This window comes from Clupea harengus, chromosome 19 (genome assembly GCF_900700415.2).
Source record: "Clupea harengus chromosome 19, Ch_v2.0.2, whole genome shotgun sequence".
In the NCBI taxonomy this organism is placed as follows: domain Eukaryota; kingdom Metazoa; phylum Chordata; class Actinopteri; order Clupeiformes; family Clupeidae; genus Clupea; species Clupea harengus.
Genome location: NC_045170.1, coordinates 10,255,963 through 10,282,411, shown reverse-complemented (window position 1 = coordinate 10,282,411; position 26,449 = coordinate 10,255,963). Strand labels below are relative to the sequence as shown.

The following is a 26,449-nucleotide window of genomic DNA, read 5'->3' as shown; positions in this document are numbered from 1 at the left end:
GTACAGTAAAAAGCATCAGTGTATCATACAGCATGTATCATGTTATTACATCTGCTTAGTGAGAAAGCTGAGATCCAACAGTAAATCACTGTGCTTTAATCCTCTATGGTTCCAGCAGAGTAATGTCCTGCCCACAAAAAAAAAGCTGATGAAGTTTTCCATTCCGGCAAACAGCTCACCTGAGTCTCGTCATTTCATCAGGGCACCTCAGTCTTTCAGATGACTGATTGGTTAGCTGCATGGGGCATGTTCCTGCCTGGCCGTAGGGGCCATCTGTGGTTTGGATCATCCAGCCCTGCAGTAGAGCTTGATTGAAGAGTGGCTTAGATCTTCTCTCCCCCCTCCATTAATCAAACCGTGTGGGCCACTCATGGTTAATGTAAACTTCTATCGCTCAGGTAACCCGCCCCCCCCCCCCACAGCCCCAGGTTCTCTCACTCTTGTCATCAACCTGAGTGCTGAAGGACATTTTTTTTTCATGAAGAGTGTGGAGGGAACTTTCAGCCTCACATTATGAAGGCTGTGGCGAGAGTGACACGTGTCATTAATATTGAGGCACCTGATTATGACAGTGGCCTCTCCCGGGCTCCTCTCGGAATACCAATCAGGATTTCCCTTCCTTCCTTCCTTTTTTTTTTTCCTCGGAGAGAGGAAGAAAAAAAAAAGTGCTCGTTCCCCCCAAAGTCACACTAATAATAGCGCAGCGGGACGTTGACAACCTGCATATGGATCTGGCACAGAGGGCTATCAAAGACAGAAGATTCCTACTGGTCTACTGGTGTAATTGTTTTGAGGTGTTTATATGGGAGGAGGAGAGAGAGAGAGAGACACACTAGAAACATTATACTAAAATGTTCACACTCACACTGGGAGGTGAGCCAATTGCAGAACACTGTACAAATCCTTGTGTGATATATGGATAAATGGATATATTTTTGAGAGTGTCGGCAGGGGTCAGTCAAGCTATTTATACTAAAGTGGTGTTAGTAGGCAACAGCTGAGGTAAATTGAAGGGTATTTTTTACAGGTGTGTACAGAACAAAAAAAACACTACAGAATACAAAATAACTCCTTTAATGCTTGTACTGTAAAGTATCGACCACAGTTCAAATGTGTGCTTGCATATTCATTCTTTGACCTTTTTTATGCGTGTTTGTGTGTGCACCTGTGTGTGGGTGTGTGTGTGTGTGTGTGTGTGTGTGTGCTACTTATTTCCCCTACCCAGTATCGGGGCTACATCTCAGTTCACCTGTGACGAGGATCACGTCCTCCAGGGCTCCAAGACCATCACCTGTCAGCGGGTGGCGGAAGTGTTCGCAGCGTGGAGCGACCACCGGCCTGTCTGCAGAGGTGGGCAAGCCTCCACAGAGACAGCTGGGCCTTAGCGTGGCAGCTACTGCTGGAGATGTTTTGCTTTTGTTCTTTTTTTTTTACATTTTTTTTTGTATCTTAAGCATGACAGCTCCAAGATGCATTTTTGCTGAAAAGTGTTTTTCTGCTCCACGGTGTGTTTGCATATCTGCTGTCTGGCCACCTGCACACGTTGTTCAGAAGGGCCCCAGGTATTTTGGGGGGGATATCAAAGTAATCCCTTCTTGGGTAGGGAATTTGGTGAAGAGATGTTGCAGTACAGATGCTTCCTTAATGCCATCACGTGTGTGGGAATAAGATCTATTTTGACTTTATCAGTGTTATCATTTATTACAGTGCTAGATTAATTATAAGATTAATAATAATTCTGATGCCAATTCATTTGTAGAAGTGTTGCTGTCTGTTTGGCTTCCATTCAAACACATTCATGCAGTGTAGGTCTTTTTCTTGAAGGGTGTCGTTTACACTCATTACACTCATGTTAATTAGACAGGGAGAGTAAATCACTTCTAAATCAGTCAAAGCCTAGGCCTTGCTGGTGACGCCAGATGTTCCTGCTCCACATGCAAGCCACCGCTGGCGCGTGAGCTTCACCAGCTAACCAAAGGGTGTAGGTGAAGTCACGTAGCGCCGTCACCTCTCGAGTCCTCCATCACCGACAAAACACATCCATCATAGCCCGTCGAACACTCGACACATGCCGAATGCCGTCTCTTCCTCAGCGGTGTCTCTTTGCCATGGCAACCCAAAATCACGGCACTGCAATGAGATTCATTTAGGCACGGCGACCGTGGAAAGAGCCCCGTCTCCTCACCTGCTGTGACCTGAGCGCCTGAGTTGTCCATGGTCGGGTCGTGGTTGTTAAGTCCTAATGGCGGACGAGGAAGTGTTTCCATATTTCAGGCCGACAGTTTAATTATATCTAATTAGGGGACAGAAATGAGTTGGAGCGACATGGACAACTCTGGGGCATAATTATTCCCTCGGTGTCTCACACTAGGAGACCAATATGCATTTTCTCAGACCCTGCGGAATACACACTTACGATCACACACACACGAGTGGCGCACAAACACACACACACTCACAAACCACACAGGGTCGTGCACAAACCATCTTATGTGTGCACTCTTCACCACAGACACATAAATAGAGGTACACATACACACACACACACACACACACACACACACACACACACACACACACACACTTTGATACAATCAAATGTATATGCATGAATTCACACACATACACTACTTATACATGCACATGGAATGTCTGAAATGCATGCTCACTCACTGACACATACACAGACAGACAGAGAGAGAGAGAGACACACACACACACACACACATGCACATAAAACACTGTCCCTCTCTCTGCCACGCAGACACACACACATGCACATTAAAAACTCTCTCATCTCTCTCACGCGCGCACACACACAGTCACAGTCACAGTCACACACACACACACACACACACACACACACACACAGTCACATACCACCTCTCCTTTTTCCCCTTTGGGACATTCAGTTCTCATTAATTAGGCATGCACCTCTGATTGTTTTTCACCCTAATATGCAGACATTATTATCTCGTCAATTAAAAGCAGATATTCATTTTGGATATCAATTAGGGTACTGGCTGTCACCAAACTGGATGTCTTCCCACTCTCTGGCTGACTCAGTGCCCCAAGGAGAGAGCCTGTGCGTGAGCCACCCACCCACCACCCACCAGGTTCTCAGGGTTGGAATCCTCTGATTCGAAGCCCAAAGGACAGACAAAGTACCAGATATCGCAGAGAAAAAACAATGCTGAGTGTTGGTTGTGCGTTAGCACTCGCATGGTAGAAGGGTCGATTGTTAGCTCGCTAGCCGCCTGAGAAAATACGGTTGATCTGACAACCTTCAAGGTGTTTATCAGCATGTATACACGGCTATGAAATAACACCCCATAAGTCAAGCAGCTGTGTGCTCGGCAAAAAAACGACTGCATGTAAATCTCTGGTGAAAGCTGAACTGCGTCAAGGTAGCCTTACTTAACCCATCTGTTTAGGAAAAGCAAGCAAGAAGCAACTCGAAGGCCTTACACAAGGAGGCTGATCCAGCCAGTCTGGATTTAATTTCTAGTGGATAATGGCCAGGATATTATTTATTTACTTATTTATTTATTTATTTTGCTCAGCCCACCAATGGATTGACTGACAAATCGACGAGAGAGTCCTGCTCCATTTAGTCCTTTGTGGAGTTCAGAGCTCTTTTGGGGGGTGTCCTGACAGTCAGTGCCCAATCACCTCCCAGTTTGCTGAACTTATGCAAAAATCCATGAAGGGGCTGTGATTGGCCCCAAATTAATTTAGCCTCAAGCCTTTTTTCCCATCATCAGTGTATAACGTTTCCCTTAAAAATGTCAAATTAGGATTTCTTCTATTCAAAGTCACAAGTGATGAAAGGAAACGAGTTGACGTTTTTTTTTTTTTCACTTTTGCATTGACATTCATATTGGCCCTGGGCACTGTGGACCAACTAGCGTCAGCGCCAGTGAACCTGGTGTCCACAGACCACTTCTTCAGCGCTCGATCACAGGCACTTAGACACGTCAGTGAACACAAAGCCATATGGCCTCAAGAACAGCACGCAGATGGTCACCAGTTTGACAACCAGTTTTTAGAACTTTTGTCACAATAGTTCTGTTTGCATATGTGCAGCAAGTCTGTCGCTCGACAGTTTTTTCGAAAAAAAAAACATCACATGTTTTGACAGAACAGCAGAGAGGTTGAAAGAGTCATTGCCGCTTTAAACAGCAACGTGCAAACAATGATTCGGAAAGCTGCTCTTCCTATTCTGTCTGTACCTCAGGTTCTCATTCACACAGCGCCGCCACCCAGGCTTTGATACCAGAAAGAACACGCTGTTCTGTTCCATTCTGCCATGGATAGTGCAGAAATACTCAACATGTTTCAATGTGTCCTTCTCAAAACACCAGATATAGATAACAAATGTGTGAACTTGAGTCTGATTTGCAGACTAATATTTATGTTTGTGTGTGTGTGTGTGTGTGTGTGTGTGTGTGTGTGTGTGTGTGTGTGTGTGTGTGTGTGAGTGCATGTCACTCTCACGTGCGCTGAGACTAAGGCGGGGTGCAGCAGAGAGGGGAACGAGGCAGTGCACTGTTGTCCAGGGTTAATGATGTCATTGATCATTCCGGGTGGCAATTGTTTTTGAGGATACTTTGTTCCTGTGCCTTCGCAACATGCCCCTAATCCTTCCTCCCTCTGCTGAATTGGCTCCTTCCTCCCCTGTCGGAGGTCAGTCGCAATGTCAAGAGGCATAAAACACCAAAAATGGAGAGGGGGGCGGAGTGGTGGGGGGGGGGAGAGGAAACAAGTGATACATGGGCAGAGTGTTTTATCAGCTGCGATGGGTAATTATGTTGAAGTGAAAGCTTATCTCCCGGCTGGCATTCCTCCTAGGAATCCAAGTGAAAGTTAATGATTAAAACAGATGATAACGCTAAGAGGCACCACTCGAGGGGGCATCTCAGCTAATGTGAATGCTACACAGGAAACGAGTCACCCTGACGCCACCCCCCACTTACCCCCCACCCCACCCCCACACGCACACATATACAATAGCTAAATAATTGAATTAGCAAGTAAATAGTACATCTGTCCCCAAGTGAGGTACAGAGAGGAGAGGTGTATGTGCCTCTTTTGTGCCATTTCCCTCAGGCTGCGGCGATTCATAAGGACGTCCCGGGCGCGAGGCTGATGCCCTCGGTTAACGAATCACGCGTCGACGGGCGGCACGCACTCACCACCTCGGCGAGCTTGCGCTCCTTATTTGCGAAGGTGGGATAGATACTGACAGGATGTTGTTGGGCGAGTAATGAATTGTTTGCACACCCGCCCGTCTCTTAATTTTATAGATAATTTTCTGCCGGGGTGGTGGCGACGCCAACGGGCGAGACCGTGAAGCCAAGGCCGTTTATTTAACAGCTGGTAATTGAGCTGTCAGGCGGCCCCGGCTGCGGAGCGAGCATGCGCGCAGGGTGCCCAACCGGAATATTGGAGCATCGCGTCCTCCACCGCCCCATCACAGACTCAACCCTCGCACACCCCCATCCCCCCCCCCCCACACACACACCTCCGCCAAACCCTGGTGGGCCCTAAATTTCACCCTGGTCCATAAGTTGTTACCAGTTGTGTTTATGTGATGGCCCCTCTAAAGCAGGCTGAAAGATGGAGACGGCAAGGAGGAGGGAGGTGAAGAGAGAAAGAGAGGGAGAGGGGATGCAGAGAGGCCAAACAAAGGATTGGGGGGGTGGGGGTGGGTTGGGGTGGGGGAGAGGGCTGAAGTGTTTATGTCCCTCTGTGCCTGTCACTTCAGCGCTGCCGCTCTCGCTGTCTTAACTCAAGAAGGCGGACAGAGGGTGAGGGAGAGAGGGGGGGGAGAGAGATAAACAGAGCAAAGAGAAATAGACACAGAAGAGAAAAGAAGAGAGGCGACTGTGTAGTGGTTGGTGGTGAAGGACGAGGAAGCCAAGGGAGTTAAGGTGAGGGCCTTGTGTTGCCAAGGCAACTGTGGGACAGGAGGAAGTTGTCAGGAGGTAACCTGCTGCTGCATTTTCTGCCACCCTGCAGGACAGGCATGTGCAGTGAGTCAGTGGGGGGCTCTAGGAGAACAAGGCCTCATGCTGGGAACACAAGTGCACAGGAAACTCCCCACTCTGCTCTAAGCCATTCACACACCTATAGAACTCACACAAAGTTCTCATTAATAAAGCACTATGTGTTAGCTTCCTGTCATGCATACACACACACAGACTGTCTCGTGCGCAGGTCTGTCTGTCTGGACACACACATACACACACACACACACACACACACACACACCACAAATTTACTTTCCGTCACAATTCACCATTTCTCCTCCCTACACAACCCCACTCCCCGCACACACACACACACACACCTCCTAGGGCTACTCGTAAAGTTTGTGGCACTTTCTCACAGTGGTCTCGTGACCTTTAGCTCAGTGCTAAATCACTAGCCTGGTGTCACGCGGATGCCTGTTTGTTCCTGCGGCTATACACTGCACAAACTAATTAAGTAATATGCCACTTGAAACCATGCAGAAAATTGCCTAGATCTATATTTTCAGGACAGCCCAAGGGTACCCTGAGATAATCATAAATTTGAGTCCTGCTGTCTAGTAATTTTTGTGTGAGTGTCGTGTGTGTGTGTGTTCAGTTTATCTTTGATGAAAATGTTTTACTTACAGGTGAGTACCTGGCATGAAAAATTATGTCTATTTTATGTTTGTGCATTTAAAGAGCAAAAGGTTGCCTGTGGAGAAGAGGCAGTGCTTAAGTGCTGGCAGTTCATTAAGTGACAAATGGCTGTTAACTGATTTGCCTTGTTATGATGTGAAGAGCGTAATGGAGTTCTTGTCTTGTGTTTGTATGGCAAACACGTCAGTGTTGCTTTAAGAGAGGGACACAAATACTTGCCGATGCTGTCGTCATTAGCTTTCTCATCAGTGTCTGGCTTATGAACCATCCCCTAAGCCCCACTTCTCCCTCAAGTGAGGTGATGGAGACTGTGAGGTACCCGCAAAACTAAGCTTCGCATTAAATGCGTGATTGTGGACTTCTGTCTGCAGACGCTCTTGTTTTCCTGATTACGCGCCACACCTCCTGCAGCGGGTGACTCTTCAGGGAGAGCAACGACGCTTTTGGACAAACTCAAATGAAGGCCAGACAGCCCACCCCCCACACACACCTCCTGGCTGATAATGACTGATTTATTTTCAAAAGCAATCAAGATGCAGCGTCAGATAAATCCGGCTTCCATCGCAGATAATGCCACCCTTGTCTTTAATCAAAATACCGTCGCATTGACATCACTGTTGATAAATGCCCCAAATAAGACTGGCCCAACTCCAGTATGCATAAACTACCTCTCTCTTTTAACATGCGGTTATTATTATTGTTATTATTCTTTATGTCCCTGTCAGGAGCTTTTGGCAAAATGCACCGGGGCCGATCTATTTAACAAATTATTACTGGCACTCCTCCATTATGTAGATGAATCAGGCCCGAGTGTCGTTGGTTGAGCCTAATTTGAAATTAACTCTTTCGGCTGCCATGGAAGCTACCCGTCTGAGGCACGAAATTTCTCGTTGCTAATGGCTGACAAATGAAAATCGGTCATGGATGACGGTGTGGAGGTGTTCGGGAAGTATTAGACTTGCAAATGTCTCCAGGAATCAGCGACGGCGGAGGAAGGGGGAAAGACAAACCCATTTGCATGGGGGGGTGGTTGGGGTGGCTTATTACGGTGGCTTATTACGGTGAGAGCATGGCACTCAGTGTGCTATTTATCCCAAAAAACCCGGCGACACGAAAATGAGCCTGGTGGCCTTTAGCAACATCTGTAGCTAATTAAGAGCAGTCTCTTGTGAGCTCCGGCTTATTAAATGTCAAAATTTTGTCCATGTCTTTTATCCCTCATCCATCCTTCTTTCCTTCTCTCTTTTTTTTCCAGAGAAAACGTGTGGCTCCAATCTTCAGGGTCCCTCCGGTACTTTCACATCACCAAATTTCCCCATCCAGTATGACAGTAACTCCCAGTGCGTTTGGATCATCACCGCCAGTAACCCCAATAAGGTAGGTTACCCCAGTAACACTCTGTTATTCCAGCCTTGTCTCCTTCAAGAGGTGGGATTATATTTTTTCCCCGGTGACTGTTAATAATTAACAGCAGCAGCATGTCGTGAGGTCGGCTGTGCCGATGCCTGTTCATAGACCCACCCCTCTGGCAGATCCAATTAGCCAGGTCATTGCTGTGGATGTCGATAATCACAGGTACTGTAGCTGCCCGTGTGCTAGGTAGGTAGACTCATTGAACCTGACGCTTCACGGATGGCGACGATGATCAAAAAGGACAGTGTGTGTGTGTGTGTGTGTGTGTGTGTGTGCGCAGTTTGTGACCGGTCGAACGGATGAGGTGGCGCCCTTCAGAAAAGTTCAACGTTTTCATCCTGTGTTCACGCCATATGCCCTGAAGGATAGCTAAGGGTACAAATCCCTTCTTCTTAGGAGCATTAAGCAGAAAAAATGAACCCCCAGGAAAAAAAAAGAACTCTTCCAAAACACATTTGGGTAAGTTTTGGGTGGCTTTCAAAAAATAAGCAAAACGGATTCATGAAATATTTTTTGGATGAATCCCAGCCCATTTTACCCCCAGTGGACTCATCCGGCTCCCAGCTGCAAACGCTCCAGAGAGCCGCCCTCATCAGCAGGGCTGGGGGCCAGAGGAGACAGAGAGAGGAGACTGTACTGTCCTGGCCTGGTCTGGGCTGAGCTGAGCTGCTGCTGCGGGTCCGTGGAGACCCTCATCTGTATTCTGGCGGCGCGTCTCTATGCTCCTCTCCCAGGGTCAGTGTCGTCGCTGGTGCAGAGCGAACGTGCGTCAGCTCTTTGGCCAGCCTCTGCCTCCTGGCCTTCTGTTTGATCCGAACCAATCTCCTCCTCCTCCTCCTCCTCCTCCTCCTCCTCGTCCTCCTTCTACTCTTTTCCTCCTCCCCGTCATTTTCCACCATCAGCACACAGGCCTCAAGGCCTTTCGCCCCGCATGGCCGTGAACTTTTATGGTCTGGCGGGGGGGTTTGTTAGTTAGAGTAGTTATATAGGTAGGCTGTGTCTTTTTTATTTGTGGTTGTTCCTTCCTTTATGGCTGCACTTCAGCTCAAACCACGCTGCCTTTTATGCGCTCACTGTAAAAACAGAGGCGGTAAAAAAGCGCATGTAGCCCTGTCGAATGCGTGAGCATGTTCCTCGTATGTGTGCCGCTGTAGCGAAAGTAAACAGGCTGCGGCAGAGGGGAAAACAGGAAAGAAACAGATAGTGAAAGGAGAGCTGCATGGAGGAAAATAGCCTACATAAGAATGAAGGAAAGTGCACCTAAACAACCTGGAGAGTGGCCTATGTCACCCAGACTGATGTGGCTCGCTGTTGTTTCTGTAATGCGAGTCCAGACTAGGGACATTTCCGTCTCTGTCTCCGCCTGCTGAGCAATGAAGTTCATTGATTCTGGGTACTTTCAAGCTATTGAAACTGCTAATATATTTCAGAATTACCATCTAAGCAAGAGAAAGGAGAGGGGGGGAAACAGAGAGAGGGAGAGAGAGGGGTAGAGAGAGAGATGGAGAGAGAAAGAAAGGAAGAAAGAGAGAGAGAGAGAGAGAGAGAGAGAGAGAGAGAGAGAGAAAGGAGTCTACTGACTCCGCCCCATCTCACAAATCCAAGGACTCGCCTCTGAGTTTCTCGTTTGCGTGGCTACAGTGACGGCGCTCCCACTTGTCCACCCACCCGCTTCGCGGTGCAATAAATTAGGACAACAAACCAATTTCTTCCCCCAGTCATTGTCTTCCATTGACCTTCTCTGCACCTGTCTGCACCGCTATCCATAAAGAAGTTTTATACCCTGCCTTGCGACATGGCTTCTGGAGGCCACCTCCACAGGTAGTGGCCCACTGTCAGTTTTGTGTAGTCCCACTCGGCCTCCGAAGCGCACCATTTTGTGGCCACCCAGAGACGTGGATTAAACCTCTCACTACCCCTCCCCCCCTTTGCCTGTCCCTCACGCGAATCAAATCTGAGGACCTCGGAGAAGGCCTTCCAGGCTAGTGCTCCTCCTCTTGTTTTTCTCCAGTTCTCAGGCTGAAACATCTAAATGTTCAGAAAACCGTTATGAAATTGTCTGGACATATTCCCATTTTTGGTGATAGATGGGGAGTAGCATGAAAGCCTTGTGGGTCATGGTGGTGTTTTTATTTTTTTTCAAAATCTATTTTTCACTATCTCTTTGTGGTTGTTGTCGTTTGTTGTTTTGAAGGGAGAGGCTGTGGAACTGGCATTTGCCCAATTTGGAACTTCTGATACTCCTCCAGGAGAGTCCTACTTCTCTATTTGTCCTGAAGCCTTGGAGTTGGGAGTTTTTTTGTTTTTTCTTCCCTGCAATAAGTCAAAACTTGTTTTGATGTCCCCTTCAGAACCAAGAGAAATTTCTTTTGACAAATGCTACTAGAGCACTTATTCAGCCTCCACACAAAATGTGCTAAGACGTCAAAGTTTAGACAAAAACACAGAAGCAGCGTACTCTAAACTGTGAAGTGACCTTCTACTTTCTGATTCAGTCTGCAGCCCTTGAGATGCCTCCCCAGCTAGACATGTAACTGCAATTAAAAATGACTTTATATATCTCATTCATCACTACTCCACATTGTACCCGCTGTGTCTGACGGTGAGCCTTAATAACTCCAGTTGCAAATAAATTAATGTAACATTTCATAAAATTGTACTTTAGTTTTCAAACCCGTTAGCACTGTGACTCAATGACTCCATCTAAACTGTTTACCGTTTGTGCTGACAGCGTGTCCAATGAGCAATTAGTGCTGTAGTGTAGGATATCAGTAGTGAATACAACAGGAAAAAAGAAAAACCTTTTGAGATGAAAAGAGATGAAAGCGACCTTTTGGGTGAAAGAGAGAGAACTCGACATTGGAGATTCCATTTGCACATACCTACACTGTGATTTGCCATCTTATGTCTATGGACAGTTAACTCACTTTAAATGCTCTTAAAATGTGTGTCTTTGGGTAGTCTTAAAAGACAGTTTCGTAACGAGAACCCCCTCAATTTGACACACTCAAGGAATGCCAGAGGGTGTGCGTGGCAAGAGTTAATTTCTCCCCTCGGTAAAAGGGGCACTTGAGGAGACCCGAAATGATTTTGTTAAAATGTAGCCTCTTCAAATTGCCCGATCACTATGCCCTCCTTGAAGTGAAAAATGGCTAATGGCAGCTTACTCTACAGAACATTATTGCTTCATTTATTTTTGGCAGACACGATTTTTAGAGCACCAATTTATTTATATTGCGCTCCTGTTTTAACCTTGGTGAGAGGGAACTGCGGCGTGTCAAGGCTTAATTCAATTTCCAAACATTAGTCCACCGCCTCTGCCACTCTCGCCTGACAAAGTGTGACGTCATTAACAGAGATGCATTATAGATGGTGATTTTACAGACGGAAACGCAAGCATTTCAATCGCTGTTTTTCATGAATGGGTCCCACAGAAGCAACAAGAATGTTGTGGGAAATAAGTAATAAGTAAACAAATAAATAAATAAATAAATAGCCGTATATCTCGTTCTCAAATGTAACAACACGGCAGAAGTACCTCCCGACTGTGTGCTCATTCTGCGAACGCTGAATGGGCTTCCTAGTTCTTGTTACCGTGCCAAGGACAAGCTTTAAGATGTGCACCCGTCTAATGACCTGCCTCCATTCTTCCCCACCCCAATGCACTCAACCTTTTGTCCATTACCTATTTCTTCTGTGGGTTCATGTGTGGGTGTTTATTGCAGTGGCGTGATGAGTCCTGTATACAGACACAGAAAAGCCTTCTCATGCAGAAACCCTAATGCCCTCTGCTTCAGTGGCCTATCTCTCTTTGGATTATTAACCTCTGGTGAAACAGCTAAGGTCAGATTTGGAGAAAAAACAAAAACACAACAGCATGCTTTTAGTTTAGATAACTGTGGCATATTTCAAGTGGAATACGCATAAGTGGTTGTTTTGAAAATGCTGCACCGGCAGCATAATTGGTGGTTTGGTTGAGACTGCTGAAATACTGACGCAGTAATGTATTATATGTAATTTCACATTTCGTAGCCACATCAAAGGGACACATGTCTGACTTGGGGATTAGAGTAATGAATCTCCTCTGCTTCTGTTTGGAGCACATTTAAAGCTCAAAATGAGAGGTGTTCACCCATTTTCATGGATTGTTTGAGACTGAGACTAGCCTGCTAATATCCCTGACTTAACTGATAGCTATCTATACCAAAACAAAGGGCACTGACTCCCAGCGTCTACAAAATGAATTTAAGTAAGTGTGATGTTTGCGAGATGCCCTTTGGTGTGAATAGTTATGTGCATCTTAGATAGATTGCCTAAAACTCATTGTTACACGCTAACATTTTCACTGTAGTGCTCCTTGATTTCTTTTGACATGGTCATTTCACTGGCTCTTGTTTTCTGCACAGTCAGTAGTCAGAGTTGATGCCAAAAACCAGCGCTTAATCACACTGTCTGTGCACTGGAGGACACTGTGACAATGCATCGTGGCAGTGTCATTCTCCAGTTTAAAATGTGTCCTGGGTCACATAGCAATAGTCTTGTTTTCTCTTCAGCGTCATCTTGACACTGACTGAGTGAATTGTACACAGGATGAGACAGTAACTGGTAGGTGGGTGCATGTTGGAACAGTTAATTATAAGTGTCCCTGGTAATCCGCTTATCTGATTGATAGTGCAGCAGGATTGCCTTGCCTTGTGCATTATACTCAACATGATTGTCTCTTATGTTGTGCGATTACATTCACCTGCTCAGTGGGGTTTTGTTCGCGATCACCGTGTTCCGATAAGCCATACGTCGCAGTATAGAGCAGCTCAGTGTTTACTTATTAACAGATCAAAGTCGACCGATGATCGTGCTTGAGGGAGGACTGATTTTCTTTTGCTTTCTTGTTTATTCAATTTAGAAGCTACTAATCTAATGACGTCCCAGGGTGTTAACTCACAAGCAGATGCGTTTGACTGTTTTGAAGTGAACAAGAAATTAGAATATTGAATCTTTCTTGCCCCACACACAACAGACTGGCAATCCCTCTGGTGAAACCAGATTGGGGATTGCATAGAATATTCTGAAACAACTGCCCGATCAAAGCCGAAACCGAATTCGAAGAACAAAAAGTATTTTTCCACCCGATGCTAAATAAAACTCTGGGTTGTTGATTATCGAAGGAAATCATTCTAGTTTGCCAGTTTTTCCATGCCTTGAGAGACCCTGTGGAGAATGTTTGAGGCAAACTGTTTGAAAGCGTTTAGCGGTTTACTCTCTTACTCTGAATGGAACTCTGAATCTCCACAATGACTGATATGTTTGGGGGGGGATGACGATTCTAAATGGAATAGAATCCTCTGGCAGAGGATTTTTTTTTTTTAAGACTTTAATTTGACAGACATGTTTTGACAAACTGACGAAATGCTGCGCGGCTGCAATAAATCTACCCAAGCACATCCTTAATTAGGGTAAATAAGCAGCAGTCGAAGCCTGAGTAACAAGAGACAGAAACCCATTCTGTCAAATAGAACGTCATCTTTAATTCTCGCATTTCAGCATTTTGGAATGATGGATCGTACTGTTTGTGACACAAATGAAAATAATGATCATTAATTCACATTTATCTTGTAAAAGGCCATTTTCTCAAAGAAAAGGGTCAGAGCTTATTTTGAAATTGCACTCATTTCTAGGGCCACTGCTGCTATCACCGATGGGATTCTGCACTTGAGGAGTGTGCTTGACTCCTGCCTGATGGAAAGAGGCTGATGAGAGGACCAGAGGCCTGGTGGTGTCAGCAAGCCCTAATCTCAGGGGGGCAAATAGACATATAAGAACAGCCAGGGAAAGCACCTGGGCCTGATTACACTGGGGGGGTGGGGGGCAGGGATCACACACACATACACACGCACACGAACACACACACACACAGACACACACACACACATACACAACCACACAGACACACACACACACACACACACCACACACACACACACACAAACACACACAGACACACACACACACACACAGACACACGCGCACACACACACACACACACACACACGTACTGTCCTGCTTCATCAGGCACTTGGCTCCCTGGTGGCCCCTCTGGAGGACCCTTCAGACCCTCTCAGGCCTCCCCTCCCCGGGTGTGGGTGTCGTGACTGGAGAGGGTCCCTCTCCTGCCTGCCGCTCCCTCCCAAGCCTCCACAAAGGCTGAAACGCACTCGTCCAGCATGGAGTGGCATGGGCATTATTGTGACACATAATGATGTGTGTTGGTGAGATTGCACGTAGCAAACATGCGGGCCACCTGTTTTCGACCCCTTTGAGAGGGCTATGAGAATACATTTGGTATGGCTGCCTTTTTACTGCAAACACACGGCATGGGCTCCCATACCCAATCTCTATGTCCCACCTGCTGAGACTGTGTTGGTGTTGCAATGCCCTGTTATGTTGATGAAGGACTCCATAAAGAGGGCTGTTTTTTTGCCGCAGCCGAACCACAGGATTTTTACATAAAGACCTATTCAGTAAGGTCTGCCTGCCCATTCGCATGAAATAGATCTGTCTGTTAGAGAGAGGAAGAAAGAAAGAAAGAAAGAGCGAGAAGAAGAGAGAAAGAGTGGGCCTTGTTCGCTCGCCCATGTCATTCCTCACAAGATTTCGCCTTTTCATTGCAGGGGTAATAATTCTGTTATATTGGCTCATTACTTTGCCATTCAATATTGTGCTCCATTGCCTTAATCATCGCACAACAGTAAGTCTCACTCGGTAGCCAGTGCAGTGCTGTGCAGTGCTGGTGTGGCGGCCATGCACCCACACACACAGGTGAACGCTGTACTTCCCCCCCGCCGCAGCAAGGGGGAAGAGTTGAGCGTTGTTGTGTTTTCCTCCCCGTTTCCACTTCACGATATCGGTATGTCTAAACGGAGCTCTCTGTTGCCTGTGCAGAGCGATCGAGAGTGTTGTTGTTGTCGGAGCATCAATCATCTTCCGAAGCAGCTCACATAACAAGAGCCACCCAAGCCCGGCCCTTAGCAGAGCATGTCGCCATGGCAACTAATTCTCTCCCCATGGTCTTTAATGGGTTAATAAGGACAGGGAGTTCATCAACCTCAGCCCCTGTGCCACACAATGCTTACCATAGCCTTGGCATGGACAATAGCTCCTCTATTATTACGCCGTCTTCCAAATTAACTAGATTTGTATTAATGTATTGACTGCGCAGTGTGTAATTAGAGTAATTAGGCAGAAGAAAGATATTTTCCCCCCGGTTTTACCATATGGAGTAGAACCCCCTCAGGGTTTACAACATGGAGACAGAGAGGAAAAAATCATATAAGACATGCTGGTATCCTAAGGGACAGAGTGGAGAAATAAGAAAATGTCTTCCCCGCCATTTAATTACTGCGAGACCGCCTTTCATTCTAAACGGCACGCCGCCCGCTGTCCAATTACTGTTGTTATTTTGATTGTAACATCAAGAGTAACGAGCGCCACATAAAGAAGAGTCTGACGAACATGTATAGCTCCCTTAAAGAAAACCCACCTTACAAGCTGTTTGAGTACCACAGTGATGGATATTCTAGACACAATCTGCCATCTGCCCTTGTGCCATTATTACACTTCTGTAAAGTGCTGTTGCAGTATTAATATACCTTTCTGACAGGCATTCTTTTAAAAGAGTTACAGAACAGCAACACCTCCTGAATCTCTTATATATTGCCAGAATGAATGAAAAACAAACTGAAAGAAAATGAATCAAAGATTTGTTCCTATCTGGTAGAATCGGTTTGTTGCTATCTACATTTTGTCCTTGCCATTCTCTGCAATGCACAGCTGTGTTTAGGCGGTCCCTGCCCCAGATCTTGGTCAGCTGTCTGGAATCAATTATGCAAGAGCCATAAAACCTAATTCAGGTCATTTGAATGCCTCATTTCTTGCGACAGGTAATACAGATTAACTTTGAGGAGTTTGACATGGAGATCGCCTACGACACGCTAACCATCGGCGATGGAGGGGAAGTCGGTGACCCAGCCACCGTGCTTCAAGTGTGAGTTCCTCGCATGTTTGTCTGCACACACCCGCACCACCTGACATCAACAAGGGATTTATGCTGACATGTAATGTCACTGCAGTGGGAAAACGTTAAGGTGGTGGTTAAATATGACACAATTTAAACTAATTTTGTGCATTTGTTCTACTTAAAACAGTTTATATTCTAAAGTGTCTACTAAATGAGGCATCACAGCCACCCATTTGGCAAGTACAGTAAATGTCTTTTCTGCTTGAAAGATAGTTACAAGCATTTAGAAACATACTGTATATATATATATATATATATATATATTCCTGTATGGATTCCTTTCCGTATGATGCATTACAGCCACCCACTGGTACCAAGGGTACCAAGGGCAGTAAATGGATGAATATGACCCTTGAGGCTTGCCGTAAGTAGGCTAGGGTTTGAGGCAGGGTGTCCCTGATCACTTCCGTTCTTGCAGTCTGTCAGGCAGCTTCGTTCCCGACCTCATCGTCAGCATGACCCACCAGATGTGGCTGCACCTCCAGTCGGACGAGAGCGTGGGATCCATCGGCTTCAAGATCAACTACAAAGGTAGGGACCTCTGAAGGGAATGCACCGCTGTTGCCACACCGGAAGTACACTCTGGCGAGCCACACACACACACACACACACACACACACACAAGACTACAGCACCTCGTGTGGAAAAGTAGGGAATGAGATTTTAAGCCCTAGAGGCCTTGAGAGAGACAGCGGGCGAGATGAGAAATCGGCAGCCAAACAATCAGAAAGGCAGCGAACCTAGGGGCAATTGAACCAACTTGTCAAATAGCTGATTCATTCCCTCCTTCATTCGCAGTGAGCGAACAAATGAATGAAGGCAAGACTCGGTCATTAAACTTCCAACACCAACCCCCCACCTCCCATCCCCCCCTTGAACCCACATAGAGCCACACACACACACAGACACACACACACAGACACACACACATGCTAGTTTACCCACTTCCATCGAGGTCATCACTGACCTCAGGATAATGCGAGGGGAAATGTCCAAGCCTACAAATACATCAGTCCTGTCTTTAGCAGGGAAACACCAGCAGCAGTGAGATGGGCAGACCCTTCTTAACAGCCCCCCCCTCTCTCTCTCTCTCACTCTCCCTCTCTCCCTCTCTCTCTCTCCCTCTTCTTCTATCTCTCCTTCTTCTCTCTCTCTCTTTTTTCTCCAAATGTGGCTTAAGGAATTGCAGGCTGTCCTTTTTTTAAACATGAGTCCCATCTACTCACTACAAGCTGCAAAATCTGCGGCGGCCATATCTCTGATTATCTTCTCCCTGCCCAAGGTTTTGTAATAAATTAGTGTCTGAGTGATAAACAGCATGCCATCCACTCTGCTGAAGGCAAGTGACTTACCAATCAAGAGAGGGAGAGAAAAGGGGGATAGAGTGTGTGTGAGAAACGGATGGAAGGGGGGGGAGGGGGTGCACTGAATGAGCAAATTCTTTTGAGTGCAAACCCTGCAAAATAAGGAATAAATAAGACTACTATAATATCTCTGGGAAACATGGGTGGTGGGGGAGAGTTGCGACTTGCGATTTGAATTAGATCTCTCCCCGCGATGGCAGCCATTACCATCCATAACTGTAAATACATTCCAGGAGCCTCATCAACAGTCATTTGAGAAACATTTTTGCCGCTTAAACATCCATTTACTTAAGCTGGTGCTCTGGTGAGGAGAAAATAACACAAGCTATCCTCAGCCCCGCGTTTTTTCCTGCTGACAAACCGGTTAGTCACGCGTTTTTTTTTTGTGTGTGTGTGTGTTTACGCTCGCTGCAAAGGCACTCGAGAAAATGTGAACATATTTTTCCAACAGTCCACTCACACCTTCCTGTGATTACATGCAGACTATATTCGTCATTTGCCACTGAGGAGAAAAAAAAGTTCCAACTCTTATGACGTGTGTTTGCGGCTTCGTCCCTTTGCTAGCCCTGCAGTGTTTCACTCTAATTAGTCAATTGTATTCCCCACTCTTGAACCGCTACATTGATAAAAGCAAGCCCTGTGCTCATTGAGCATGGCATTCAAGGCCAGTAGTTTAGACTAATTTTCTCTGCTGTGAAAAGCAGGTAGTCTTAAGACAACGCTGGCTGAAGACGAGAACTACTGCGGCATTCTCAGAGGACACTCTCTTAGAGTTTCTCATTTTTAGGAGTGCAGTAAAATACAACATACCACTGAACTACCAGTTAAAAAGTCTATGATCTTTGTATTTCACACAAATGGCTGCATAACACCATGAATCCCTGATCCCAACATACCACTGAACTACCGGTTAAAAAGTCTATAATCTTTGTATTTCACACAAATGGCTGCATAACACCATGAATCCCTGATCTCAGTCGGGTATGGGAGAAGACACCGCTATGTACCACAAAATACAAAATGGATATAAGCAGTTTCTGTTATTTGAACAAAGAGACACTGACTGCCTGACTGGGTATGTATGAAGATGCTGGGATAGACTGACAGCCATGTTTTATCTACATGCTTCAGTATTGCAATCTGTTTTCAAAGTTTCAACTTGATTGTAACATATTTAATACAGTCTGCTGCAATATAATCTTAAAGTATACATCCTCATGAAATCTCTACCTCAATATATCATGAATCTTTTCAAACACAGTGCAACAGAGATGATCTCACTAAGGCACTTTAGTAAATGAGATACTGAGGTACATATATGCAGATACAGACACACACACACACACACACACACACACACACACACACACACACACACATGTGTGATAAACATAAATAAGCAAATGCAGGGACATGCAGATGCAGATACATTGAGAAACACAGGAACACATATAGTTACATTTATGTACACACACGCACACACACACACACACATAATCACAGGTGTACACATACACACACACACACACACATATTCACACGTGTACACACACACACCCACATAATCACACGTGTACACATACACACGCATAAGAACGTTCGGAGACTGAATAGATGCAGAGACACGCAGATGCACACACGCTGAGAGACAAATGAACACAGTGAACACTCAAACACACACAGACACACACAGATACACACACACACTTGTGGAGGGGCAAATTTGTTTTTCTCTCTGTCTGGTTGGTTGGTATGGCCTAATAGGTGGTTTCAGCTCTTGAGCAGACTGCAGCTGCTGTGCTTTGTATTGCGGCTGAAGAATCCTTGAGAAATGAATCAATTGGGTGGCTGCGGGCTAAAGATGATATTACTGAGTTTCATGGTAGAAGCGATCTGGCACACCAGAGACAAAACAGGAGGCTATTGTGAATATAAATCAGTCTGCAAAATCAGTCACTGTGTGTGTGTGTGTCTGCGTGTGTGTGTGTGTGTGAGTGTGTGTGCAGAGACACACTTAGTTGGTAAGGTGTCACACCTGAAAAGTTTACTAAAGATATCTGCAGAGAACACATGACTAAACTGAGCATCCTTTTTGTGCCTCAGACACTGCTGACTATTCATCTTAGCACAGTTATTCGAAAGAAGCACCCTCATATACATTCTGTGCGCAGCGCACTATAGATTACATACATGGCATTATATGCAATATTCAGTAGGATGGAACGTGATGTTTGTGAACATAATGATTGGTTTTATGTTAAACTAGTTGCCCCTGCGGTGAGTGTGTGTGCGCAAGATGACCCCGTTCATCTGTGCATAGACGTTTGCATGGTGGTAAAGGGGTAAAATCTCAGAAAGAAAATTATAAAAAAATGTAGCTACCATTTACGCCATTTATAAATTACGATAAATGTGGTTTAATTACTACAGGTATCATACGGTCACCATATTTCAAAGGCTCCAAACGAGCTAATCTTTCAGTCATTTGAACATGAAAGATGAGTCGGGTTTTGTGGTCAGATTCTAGGTTCCCATTATCAAGCGTTTACAGCGATATCTTTTTGTCCTTTCAGTCTCGCCAATTCATCTCCTGTCAGCGATTTACACCAGGGACTGGCTTTTACATCAGCGTGACATAATGGCATGGTTTTATTTGACAATTCTCGCTGAAGGTCGTTTTTTCTCACCAGTTCTGGTCAGGTCACAATGCTGGGAAATATGGGTGTGAGATCTCAGGTGGAAAAGCCACAAGAAAAGTTATATTTGGTTGATTGTTTTGTGGTTGTTTGTTTGTTTTAGTTTTGTCTCGTTTTGTTTTCTTTATTTCTATTTGAATGCTTTTATCTGGAAAGGCCTTGATGAGTAGATACATGGTGACTGCAAAATATCTTACCTTCTCTTATTTTGATACTTTGTAAAATATCCTTATGTTTTTATGTTGTGTATGTTTGTTTTCCTTTATAACATAACCCAACAAACTATATAGGTCTTACCTTCAATGATGTGATGTTTCATGGGGAAATAACTCAAGGCAGTGTTGTTAATATGTAAGTTATGGCACCTACAATGTTATGACATGCTAGGTTGGCCTGTAATATGACCGTGACATTCATGAACTGTTTTCCACTATGTTCTATTGCACACCATGTTTTCTTGAATATTTTGCAAGCTTTCGTCTTTTGGATATAAAGCACTTGGATATAACGTTTGTCGTTCCATCTTAAGGATGTTCCTGTTTATAACATGATCTCAGCCCACAGCAAGCCCAGGCTGTTTTTGATTCACGATGTAGTTGTAGCGGCAGGCAAGTCAACCCTCTCTTGCACGTCCACATTCAACGAGGATGCCGTAACTCACTCGTGCCGCCTCGCCGTGGATGCTCCAGCAACCTGAGGCCTTGACGGCTTTAGTACCTCCAGAGACCATTAGTGGGATATGTAGATCTCTGATGAGGTCGCAAACTTAATATGCATTTTATGAACCAAGATGACAGATACGGCAAGCCTCAAGGGTCATTAATGAGTTGCCAGTGTTCCTCCCCATTCAAGCCGCGCACGTGGAAAGGCAATTTCAGTTTTCCCTCCATAAGCAAAATATTACTCGTCGGCTTCATATCAGTAGTGGTGCAGTATCTACTTATCTTGTCTTGATTGCTGTTCTATGTAGAAATAGTGCCCGTGGTCTTTGCCATGCAGCATGGCGAAACAATTAGTAGAGGATGTGTTTTGAAAGGGCACACACTCGTCCGTGCGCGTGCCCTTTGTGTGTGTGTGCGCTACTCTGCTTTGTGCAACTGAGCCACCGTGCGCAAAGTGGTGTGCAAAGACATCGGAGTGCTTCTTTTTAAAGAACCAAATGCTTCATGAAAAGATGGAAGGACCCAACCCAGATGACTTTCCACATTGAGTTGTCTGAAGTGATCAGGCTGCGGCTTTCAGAAAAAAAGTTGCTGCTTTTTCTTGCCTTTTTTGGGGGGCTACTTCAGACTATTGCTAACTGTCTAATCTGATTGGCTGCGAATCATTAGAAGAAGTTGAGTTTGTTTTAATGAGGCCCCTTTTTCGGAAGCACATTGTTCAACATCAGAGATGGTTCCATAACATCACACACACAACCACACACACACTCACACACACACACACACACACACACACACACACACACACGTCTGACCTAGTTCGCATTTGCCTGCTCAGTGATTACCACCGGTTTAGAGACAATTTATAGATCCGATCTCCTATGGATGTCTTTTCTGTTGTGCACCAAAGCTGTGTAGACATGCCACCATTTGATAAAGAGGAAAAACACGTCATCCTAGGCCCCTAATCTCTCCATTGTGTCAGCGTCTGCTTCCGCTGTAGTCAAAGCTATGCCAGCCAACACAATAGCTATTTCGACATGAGGTGAGCCAATGCATGCATGACTGAATTGTTTTGGCAGTCACAGGAGCCCTGCTTTGCCCAACTCCCCATGGGCTAGCGCTCCACAAACCTACACTTTTTAATGCACTATTGTCTGACATTATTCAGATGCCGATCGTTCTCTAAAGCAGTTGGTTCTCTCTCTTTTTTTCTATTCCCTTAAAGCCGTAAAACACAAAGCTGTAAACATATCCTACCGCCTCCCATACACACACACAGACGCACACACACACACACACACACACACACCACACACACACACACACACACATACACACACACACACACACACACACACACACACACTTCGGATTGAGCGGCAAGGTGCCGCGCTGTGGGCACCCATAAAGAGAGTGTCATGTCTGAAATTAATGCAATATATCACGCTTCTGCAAACGGCTTCCATTACACCTGCGACCGAGATCCCGCCCAGCGTGCGCCTACATTGATCCTGCTCTAAATATAATTTAGTGGAGTTTTTCTTGTCCCCCTCTACCCACCACTCCCACCCCACACCCCCCTCGCTCCTGTCCTGTCGCTTCCACCGGCCTCGTCTCGCAGGGATCAGAGTTCAGCTACGACTGGCTGCTTCCGTGTCGCAGGAAGATGTATGGCCGGCAATGGGGTCTTCTCCAGCCTGCCCCCGGTCCGCTCCGACCATGCGAGGCGGGAATCCAGCGCCGCTGGGGCAGGATGACCCCACTCAGGGCTCCTCCAGGATTCAGTGTGTGTGTGTGTGTGTGTGTGTGTGTGTGTGTGTGTGTGTGTGTGTGTGTGTGTGTGTGTGTGTGTGTGTGTGCCTCAGGGAGTTATGTGCGAGAGGACAAGAGTAGGGACCGGAGAACCAACCCAAGCCCAGCTCCTATTCTGTTGGGCCATGTTTATCAGAGCATGCCTGCCCAACAGAGGCTTCTGCATTCACCTCTTCCCATTTCCACTGTGGAGAGTGTCAACATGAAGTATGAGGGATGATGGTCTTGGTTGTGTCAACATATTCTTTCAGTGTTTGCCTCCGTAACATGTTTCTCCAAGCAAGAAAGAGAATTCTAGATGTTACACTTGCAAAGTTCGTGTGTTAGATTTTTAGATTTTTGGGCTTTTATTTATTATTCTCTTTATGTATTATCTCTCTCCTGGGCTTACATACTGAACCACGCTTGGAGTTGTTTGAGGACAGATCAGAATGGTTCTCTGATAAGGCTGTGTCCTCCACAGAAATCGACAAGGAGAGCTGTGGAGACCCGGGGACGCCTCTGTATGGCATCAGGGAGGGCGACGGCTTCCTCAACGGGAATGTGCTTCGCTTCGAGTGCCAGTTTGGCTTCGAGCTGATTGGTGAGAGGACCATCTCCTGCCAGGACAACAACCAATGGTCTGCCAACGTCCCCATGTGCATCTGTAAGTCCCCCATGCTGTGCAATGCTGCACCTAATCCATCGTCCAGTTCTTTCGTGTTAATGAAAATCCACAGGTTATCTGTGAATGGTTGGAAATGTTTGGTATAACAGCCATTGCAGAATTTCTACACAAGAACCATAAGTGAAATCTGTCCACCCTTTAGCTGTGGTTATATCCCACCATTAAAACCTGTTTATTTTGCTAGTATACAAATGTTCCCTCCCTCTTTCTCCTTTCCTCTCTCTCTCCTTCTCTCTCTCTCTCTCTCTCTCTCTCTTTCGCTATCTCACTCACTCTGTAATAAACCAAGACTTGATATATGTCATTCTTTCTCCCAAAATGTAATTTATGTTCAACCATGTCCGAAGATGGAGTCTTATTTAATTCTACTCACAGACACATTTGTCGCCATTCAAACTATGTTTCTTATGTAATGTTTTACATGCTATATAGCAACGTAGTAATGCTTCTTTTTTTGCGGGGGGGGGGGGGGGGGGGGGATTGATATTTTCTCCCTGAGGCATAAGCATTATAAATGTATTTGTCATTGCAACGGCTAGAAAATGTCACCCAATGCAATCAACTTTTCTTCGGCAGAACCGTGCCGCAGTCATGTACGATGTAGAATTGCTTTTAAATTACTCCGGCTAATTTCCCTCTCTCCGAAATCACAGCTTTCCAAAAAGGAAGGTGGAAAGCCTGATTTATAAAGCAGTGCATGATCATTTTCTAGTAAATGAAAGTTCAACAAAATGCTATTTTAATCCCTCGAATGCTAAGATCTTTTACTTGTGATCTAATGTTTTCAATTCGTAGACATTTATAACCACGTCTTTTTTTTGTCTTGCTCTAACATACACACATAGACAAGCTCCCTTCCCCTCTGTATTATTTCAATAGAGACAGCACAGTCCCCTATTTTTAGATGTAGGTGTCTTTGGCATATGTGTACATGAATATTTCATGGAGTGTGGAGGATCTAATTGCTTGAGTGTGGCGGAGACTTTGGGCTCTGCGGCATGTTTTAAAAACGCACGCATAATTAAATCCGGTCACACATGCATCTATCACAGAAAATGCACACACATTTACACACTCATTACGGCCGTGGATTTTATTTATGCTGCCGTTTATGCGTTGAAGCAATTAACATGTCTGGTGACTGGGTTGATGGTGTTTGATGAGAGCTGGTGGCAAGGCAGTGTGACTTAAAACTAGTCTCCCACTCGAGTGCTGTTGGTTTAGTCCATTCCTGGTGTTGCACTGATATATGTCTTCCCTTTACCTTTGCTCCCTCTCTCTCTCTCTCTCTCTCTCTCTCTCTCTCTCTCTCTCTCTCTCTCTCTCACACGCACACACTCACTTATATACACATGCACATATACATACACAAACACCCTCTCTCTCTCACAAACGAACACACTCACACACACACATACATACACTCTCATACACATACACACATACACATACACTCTCTCTCTCTCTCTCTGTCTCTCTCTCTCTCTCACACACACACACACACACACACACACACACACGCACACACACACACACACACACACACACTATTCTCTCTCTCTACCTGTGCTGTTTTTCCCCCCTGCCAGTTCCTTGCCTGTCAAACTTCACCGCCCCAACGGGGACAGTGCTGTCCCCGGATTACCCAGAAGGCTACGGCAAGAACCTCAACTGCGTCTGGCTGATCCTGTCCGAGCCGGGCAGCCGTATCCACCTAGCCTTCAACGACTTCGACCTTGAGGCACCCTACGATTTCCTGACAGTGAAGGACGGCGAGTTCCTGGACTCCCCCATCCTCGGGCGCTTCTCAGGAGCGGAGGTGGTCTCGCACCTCACCAGCAACACCAACATCCTCAGGCTGGAGTTCCAGGCCGACCACTCGATGTCCGGCAGAGGGTTCAACATCACATACACAAGTAAGTGTCATCTAACAACACCCAGCGGTCATCCGTGTTGACTGTTATTACTGTTCAGCCACAAATCGATTTTTCTGCACGTCTGCTTGTCTTTCAGTCAGTCAATGCTTATACTTCGTTTGAAGGTGTTCTTCCTGTGTCGTGTGCCATATAATGCATCATTTGCACAGAGGGCCACACATATGCACACAAACACAAACATAGACCTGATACTATGCGTCATTTGTAGACTTGAAAATGACTTTTTAATGTTTTAAAAAAAACCTACAAAAAAATACCAAATACGAAGACGTGAAATGTCATGATGATCCATCAAGTCTTCAGAGCTAGAGGGGGAAAAAACAGGCCACTAGTCTAGTTTGCATTAGGCACCAGTCATTACGAACCCTGCCAGCCTTGCCCTTTTTTATTTATTTATTAATTTCATTTTTTTTTTTTATGGAGCGACACCCCGAACTCCATGTTGTCTCTAAAGAGCTGTCAGGGTGGCTGTGATTGAGTGCTGTTAAACGTGTATGCGCTCTGACAAGCGCCATGTCCTACTTGCAGGCTCTTGCTGTCAAAAAGCATCCATCAGTGGCTGAGGAGCTGCCTGCTGTTTAAGTCAAATTGAGGGTCCTGCACGCCACTACCAAACTCCCTTTAAATAAACACATGCACACACACACAAACACACAAACACACACAAACACGCATACACACATACACATTACACACACACACAAAAATGCACACACCCCCCTCCCCATCTCACAAACTTCTCCTCGGAACCATCTGCTTCTGGTTTTCTCACATACTTCATAAAAAGTCCTCACAAAACAGCTGGGGGGGTTAGTAACACTAAGTAGCTTCACAAACACCCCCTGGGTAATGAAGTTTTTATGTTACGGCCACACCAACCAACCCCACCCCCACCCCAGCCCCAACTGCCTCCCGCTATGTGTTCAACCGAGCAGCAGCAGTTCGTCACTAAGTTTACTAAGAGTGCAGCTGGACTTCGGGCAACTGATGTTAATTAATCGTAGCCAGCGCTGATCGGTCTGGGTGTAGTATTTCGAGCTGTCGACCGATGATGAAGTGTGTTTGCACACTGTGCTGCAGGTGCGCCCCCCAGGAGGTGGGTGGGATGTCCCCTCCTGCTGAGGGTAATTGCAAGCCTGATCTTACATGC

General features: G+C 45.7%; 1 protein-coding gene across 4 annotated transcripts in view; it reads left to right on the top strand.

The window, feature by feature from the left end:
- Positions 1-26,449, top strand: part of csmd3b (CUB and Sushi multiple domains 3b) — a 363,440-nt gene that overhangs the window by 186,457 nt on the left and 150,534 nt on the right. For all 4 annotated transcript variants that reach the window (XM_031585978.2, XM_031585977.2, XM_042710744.1 and 1 more), the window contains 6 exons: positions 1,226-1,350; positions 7,927-8,048; positions 16,022-16,125; positions 16,577-16,689; positions 23,159-23,341; positions 24,952-25,278. In XM_031585978.2, coding sequence (XP_031441838.1) covers positions 1,226-1,350; positions 7,927-8,048; positions 16,022-16,125; positions 16,577-16,689; positions 23,159-23,341; positions 24,952-25,278 — 974 coding nt within the window. The remainder of the gene's footprint in view (positions 1-1,225; positions 1,351-7,926; positions 8,049-16,021; positions 16,126-16,576; positions 16,690-23,158; positions 23,342-24,951; positions 25,279-26,449) is intronic.